At 42.2% G+C, this 6,938-nt stretch overlaps 1 protein-coding gene across 1 annotated transcript; it reads right to left on the bottom strand.

Annotated features, from left to right (window-relative positions):
• Positions 1 to 1,386: 1,386 nt before the first annotated feature.
• LOC142945231 (ferritin, spleen middle subunit) lies at positions 1,387 to 3,187 on the bottom strand. Its single transcript, XM_076086650.1, has 4 exons — positions 3,086 to 3,187; positions 1,965 to 2,111; positions 1,663 to 1,788; positions 1,387 to 1,542 (listed from the first exon to the last, which is right to left on the bottom strand). Exons 1-4 carry the CDS (start codon positions 3,185 to 3,187, stop codon positions 1,387 to 1,389), a joined length of 531 nt encoding a protein of 176 aa, XP_075942765.1.
• Positions 3,188 to 6,938: the final 3,751 nt, after the last annotated feature.

The raw sequence follows: 6,938 nt of genomic DNA, 5'->3' as shown, positions 1-6,938 counted from the left end.
CCTGCTCACAACAGGCCTTCTCCTTCCCCACACGACTCACAGAAGCAGGTAAATATGCACCTCCGACTCTTCTTTCATGCAAAAATGTTTTTCATCACAGTAACATGAATGAATTATTTAGTACAACAAAACTACAAACCTGTTTGTTGTTGCAACGCATGTTTTCAGTTTATACTGTCCAAGCTCACATGATCCCATCCCAATGACATCACTATGACATCATGGGGGTCTTGTTCTCCTCCAGTGGCACTGAAGACATCATACAGCTGTTCTGAGAGGTATTTAAAGTGGTACTTCCCATGCAGGGCTCTACTATAAGGATTCTTTAAACCAATCATGACAGGGTGAGTGAACTTATCAAACTATAACAGGAAAATACAACCAAATGCCAGGACACTATATGACATACTATCATTGTCAAATGATTGGTGGAAATCAAATTCCACCAAGCTCTGTCATGATTGATTGATGGCTTTTTATGATCTAAACTTAAATTAGTTTGACCTACTATAACTATTTCATGAATGACAGTTGGCAATGAATTATTTCTAAATGCTTTGAAAGTTCTTTAAATACTTTGCTGCCACAGTAAAATAAAAATGTAATTTCAGACCCTGCTGTACAAAGCCCCTTGTGACAAATTTGTATAAACAAAATTAGATATATTCTGTACACAAGGTTTCCTTCTAACAATGCAGGCCAATAAAAACATTTAAACTCTTAAAATCATTGGATTTCATAATTAAGTTATGTGGCAGTGTGCCATTTTTGAATTCCTTTGTTTATTCAGTAATAAAAGAAAGTGTAGCCTGGGAGGAATCAGGACTTTCACTTCATTCAACTGTGGGGAAAATAAATATAAATGTCCTGCTGAGAAGGAAAAACCAGAGAGTAAAGCTCTGGTGACTTGATGGTAGTTCTTGTAGATTTAAAGGCGGTGCAGTCATTCATGAGCATGTACACTTTATAAGGGAAAGCGTTACAGATTAGCTCCATTTAGGAGTTGCCGACTACTAACCAGCACTTTGGTTTAATAAACGATGGCATGTAAACATAACAGCTTTTAAGTCAATATGAAAAGGGTGCGTAACAGATGCAGATCAGACAGAGTCCAGCTCAACATGTTTATTCAGATTAAGACCAGATCAGAAACAGTCATTCAAATGTCACACAAGAGGAGACTTGGAGGTAATGAGGGCAAAGTCATCACCTTATAAATATCTATCCTTAAATGACATTTGAAAAACCCAGTGACACCACCAGAACTCATCAACTCCACAGGTCAAGCAGATTAGATTTAAATTCACGCTCACTGGAGCAGAAGGGTGCGTTTAAAGCCTGTGTGCCACATCTTCCCTCCAGGCTCAACCCTGAGACTTTGCATATTTAGCTCTTTGCCCCCAGGGTGTGCTTGTCAAACAGGTACTCCGCCATCTTGTTTTTGTTGGCGTCCATGCGGGAGAGGTTGGAGATGTAGTCGCCCAGCTTCTTGATGGCCTCCACCTGCTCGTTCAGGTAGTGGGTCTCCAGGAAGTCGCACATCTGAGGAACGGAGACAAGAGAGAGAGATTACTACGCGTACAGACGAATGCTAGAGCACACGAGTTTGTGGTGTAGCCGGGACCGTCTTTGGCAGACCACGCGGCACTAATTCACACTTACATGAGGGTCTACGTTGTCAGAAGCCAGTTTGTGCAGGTCCAGCAGGGCCTGGTTGACGTTCTTCTCCAGCTGCAGGGCGCACTGCATGGCCTCCAGCCCGCTGCCCCACTCATCACGGTCTGGTTTCTACGGAGGAAAAAACATTCAATTATAGCAGACTGAACGGTCATGATAATAATTGGTGGTAAACGGGAGGGACCGAGTGTCCCACTGCTGCAGGTTAATCCCAGTTTATTTGTCCTAGACAGACAGGGTGCAGCAAGACACGTCTCAACGGGGCCAGTCCTCCAGTGTGTACCGACCTTCAGGTCCTGGAGGAAGATGCGTCCTCCCCTGTTGTTCTGGAAGGCCAGCAGCTTCTGGGCGTGCTCCCTCTCCTCGTCACTGTTCTCCTTGAAGAAATGGGCGAAGCCTTCGAGGGCCACATCGTCACGGGAGAAGTAAAAGGCCTGTAAACAAGGGACAAGAGCAGAGGTTAGAACTGTGATTAGCAGACGTCACCATTATTTAAAAAAGAAAACGGTTGTGACAAACTGTAGTTAGGCAACAAAGTAGTTGTCAGGCACACGAGTCATAGTTTTGAAAGGTCTAGTCCAGGGGTCGTCAACGTTTTTCAGGCCAAGGACCCCCCCCAACTGATAGAGAGATGGAGCAGGGACCCCCGACAATTTATATTGTGCTTTATATTAAATGGGCCTAGTACCATCTATATTGTACATTCAATACTAAGCTATTCGAATAATACACAGGTTCATATATTCATGTTTTTATTTTAAACATGTTCAAGGTACAGTGAGTAGGGTGGCCGTGCCACTGCCATTGATAAGCATACCTTGTCAGCTGATGCCAATATCAACATTGTCTGTCAATTGCATGATAATCATGCATACAAGCTATTCAAAGTGATGTTTTTTTAAACAGAAATGTGGAAACGAAAATGAGTGATGTCCCATTAGTGCCATGCATAAACATACCTGTTATCTTGCATACAATACTGAACTATCAAAATAATGGGCAGATTCATGTTTGGAAAAAAAAAAAGAAAGTCTAATCAATCAAAAGTTTCGCGGACCCCCTGTTGAAGACCCCTGGTCTAGTCGGTTTGGACACAGACCAGCGTCACGTTTGAAGAAGTTAAGAAAACAGCATAAACATGACTCAGCGTGTTTGACTCAATGTGGCGAGTGGGGGATAAAACACTCCTTATCTGGCAACCATCAGATAAACAAGTGAGAGATGCAGAGAAACAGTGCTGCCATACTGCATTACTTATAAAACACAATCAATTTAATGACAATTGTATTTTATATTTCTTCTTTAACAGCCAATGTTTTTTTTATATCAAGACATACAATAGATGCAGATACTTAGCATACATTAATACATACTACGAAGATACAATAAATTGAAGTGTTCTTCTCACCATGGAAGTGTAGGTGTAAGAGGCGAACAGCTCCATGTTGACCATCCGGTTGACGGCGGCCTCGCAGTCGCGGTGGTAGTTCTGACGGACCTGAGACTCCATTGTAGCTGGCGTTTCTTGCGGGTTTCTTCTCTTGTTTTCTTAGCAAAACGGTCCAAAAAAATAGCTTAACGACGACTTTCTCGGTAGTGTTCAAGTAATAAAGGTTTGTCGTGTCCGGAATGCAGAGTAGAAGAAGTAGTACGCGGGACGAAGGAAGAAGTTCCGTTCAAACACTGTTGAAGCAAGAACTCCTTGTGGTTTCTCTCCCTGGTGTGAATGGTAAACGTCTCGCTCCGTGGTTTTATACCCTTGCCGGAGCTCGTGACACACGTTACGTCACTCCACGCATTTCCGCCAATCACTGAGCTCAGACAGCGGCAGAGCTGTGAGACGAGGGATGAGGTCGCATCCCCCTTCCTCATTCGGGGAAAAACAGGTTTTTCATATTCCATTGATTTATTCACACGTGCAATGACGAAGCACTTTTTGTTATTATCTCAAAAGACAATAAACTGAATTATATTTGAATGTAAATTCAAAGACTGAATAGGTTGAGTGTGCAATTTATGTGTGCAAAGGTGGGTTGTGAAGTTATCATTTTCCCTTTATACAAACAGCATAAAGATATAAAACTGTACATTTAGATTTAGAAAACTGAATACTCCAACATATAGACACAAATCCTCTACTGTTGTATAAACTACAATACATCAGGACATATTTAAATACAAATAGAAAACTGTTTCTGGTCTCAAAATCGTTGAATGCAAGTACTTGCAACTGCAAATGATAAACATCAGAATAACTTCCAATCCTCTGTTTCTACCCCCGCCATCCCTGAGTTGTTGCCCCGCGGCCTGTTCCGAGGATTTACGGACCTGACGACGGGGTGCGCTCGCGGCGCGCGTCTGGCACCAACGGGATGCGCCCGCCATTCAGAACCTGAAAACCTTGTGCGGTGCGGCGGCCTCGTCCTGGCTGTCCGCCGTGCGCCTCCGGGTACCCAACTCTCTTAACTCTCTGCAAGCGTTTTTGATTTAAAAAAGAACAGCAACTACAATTTTAGACGGAGCTCCATAATGACTAGTGCTATTTTTAGAACATGTCTTGCGGGCGACTCACGTGGTCCCTGCAGGCGACAGGGTGCCCGCGGGCACCGTGTTGGCTACCTCTGTTCTAGAGTCAAACCTTTTATATCTCAATGGCAATAAAACTGAAGTAATTTTATTTGGACCACAGTATTTGACCGACATTATATCTTCTCATCTTGGCCTTTTAACTTCTTCTGTTTCACCAGTCAATTCAGGATTTAAGTGTGACAATTAAATCAATGAAGTAGGTAAATTAGGCTTAGTGTTTGAACATAATGAACCAAACGTCTCTTTATTATTCAATTGTCATTATTTATTGCTTCATGAACTACACATGCTCACTTTTCTATTACATAAAAACAAGTAAATACATGATGTATACAACTAGGTTGCAAGTTAACCATCAACATCAAATATCAGATGAAATAACCTGCATTAAATACATCTGTATCAATAACCTAGACAATTAACAAAGACACAGGTAAATATAACAAATCTATGGTCAAATACACGTATACTGCCATCTAGTGGTAGCAATGGTAAACACTCTTAATCTGCGTCTCCTTTTACAGGCTATGATCTGCGTTCACTCAAGCAGCAGCACAATACGGTGGAAGAATAAATAGCAACAACTCTGCACACACAACAATGACTTTGATTAAACTATGTTAAAAACTGTATTGCATCAAACAATTGTTGAGGTATAAAACTAAGGATGTGAGAGCCTGCAGGCCGCAGGTACGTTTCTGCTGCGAGCTTCTTACTGCGCACGCGCACCATAAAAATGGGCTGGGTCCGGTTCAAAATTATAACAATATTTAATGTACTACACAAAGTTCACTTACAATCTGAATTAACTATCAATAGTAATGTTCTCGAGAACACATGCACACATCTCACTCACAGGTCTGAATCCAGGTACTGAAAAACGAGAGCGGAAGTGGTCTGAGGAATGCTCTCAAGAACGTTGTCTTTTATATCCCCTGACAGTCGGAAAGTGTCCGAACTGTCCTAAAACGTCTGAATGGTCGATTAGTGATTGGCTCCATTTGAATCCTGTCCCCTCCCTGGATCGATCCTTTCTGGCAAACATCCTGAACTCCTCCTCTCTGACCTGCTGGTCAGTTGTCCGTCCCTCTGTTCTCTGCTGCACCTCTGAAAAGCCTCACTCAAAATGATCTCTTTCTGACCCTCAAACCTATTCATACAGTGTTTTAATACCTTTAGTGACGATACTTCTATGGTTTAATACATTCAATGAGTAAAATACTGTAACATATAATATGCTCTATAAGTAAGAATATTGTAAACATAATACATTCCATAAGTAAACATATTGACTTTTTATTATTGTGACACTTCTACTCACCACTAGGGGTGTTATTTAATCCTACTTATAATATTTCTAATACTGAAATCCTTCACACAATCCACAGATTAATCGAAAACTTGATTCTTGCTGTGTACATGGATAAATGACTAATGTTGCTAACATACTCCCATCAGCCCACGTTTATTTATTAATATTTATTTATTTTTCTTCTAATGTTACCCTGGTATGTGCTTGCATCATAGACGAACCATTTTCTTGCATACGGTCATTCTATTATCATCACTTTTATTTTGACATATTCTTACTTCCGGACTACCTGTTTTACTTTGCGTCGCTCTTCAAAAGAAAAAATAAATAAACCATAAAACAGACTATCAAAACGTACACGCTCAGCTCGGCAGCTTCTTGACGGGTGCCGAACTAGTGCCGCTCGCCTGCCACAGTTGTGGCACCTGACTGACGCTTGCCACTGAGGTGCCACTGAGGTGCCGCTGACTGCCAGTGCCACAAGAAGGATCTCGGCCCTGCTCGACAGTGGACTTCAAGAGGAGCCCCCCAACACCACCATACCCAACAGCACAGTATCTGTGGTGGAGACCTTCAGGTTTCTGGGATTCACAATCTCCCAGGGTCTGAAGTAGGCCTACAACATCGACACCGTCAGGAAAAAGGCCCGGCAGGAGCTGCTGATTCTGTTTTACTCTACCACCATCCAGTCTGTTCTCTGCTCCTCTATCACTGTGTGGTTTGGATCGGCCACTAAACAGGACAGAAACAGACTACAACGGATTGTCAGGTCTGCAGAGAGAATCATTGGTGTCAGCCTGCCCTCCATCCTGGACTTGTACACCTCCAGAGTCAGGAAACGGGCTGGAAAGATCACTGCAGACCCATCACACCCTGGACACAAGCTGTTCCAACTCCTCCCCTCTGGTAGGCGCTACAGAGCTCTGTACGCCAAAACCACCAGACACAGGAACAGCTTCTTTCCACTGGCCGTCACTCTGATGAATAATTAATCAGATATACTGCACTGCTACCTCCATTTGCACTATCACCTCAATTCCACTGTCATTGCTGTATAGGTTTATGTTCATATATATATATATATATATATATATATATACTTCTGGATATTCTATATTTATATTTATTTGTACATAGTCGTTAAACGTTAAATGTTTACATCTGTTCTACTTTTTTTGGTTGTCCTTGTTTTATGTTTTTTTACATTTCTCTTGTTTATTTGCGTATACGCATACATGGCCAATAAAGCTGATTCTGATTCTTCCTCTTCGACCCAGTTTTCTGAACCCTCCCCCCAACCCCGTTTTTGTCTCTCTCTCTCTCTCTCGCAGGATTACAGGCACAACGGGGGACTCTGCAC

Source organism: Anarhichas minor, unplaced genomic scaffold, assembly GCF_050575085.1.
Source record: "Anarhichas minor isolate MPS153535 unplaced genomic scaffold, ASM5057508v1 ptg000007l, whole genome shotgun sequence".
Taxonomy (NCBI): Eukaryota; Metazoa; Chordata; class Actinopteri; order Perciformes; family Anarhichadidae; genus Anarhichas; species Anarhichas minor.
This window is presented reverse-complemented; position numbering and strand designations above follow the sequence as displayed.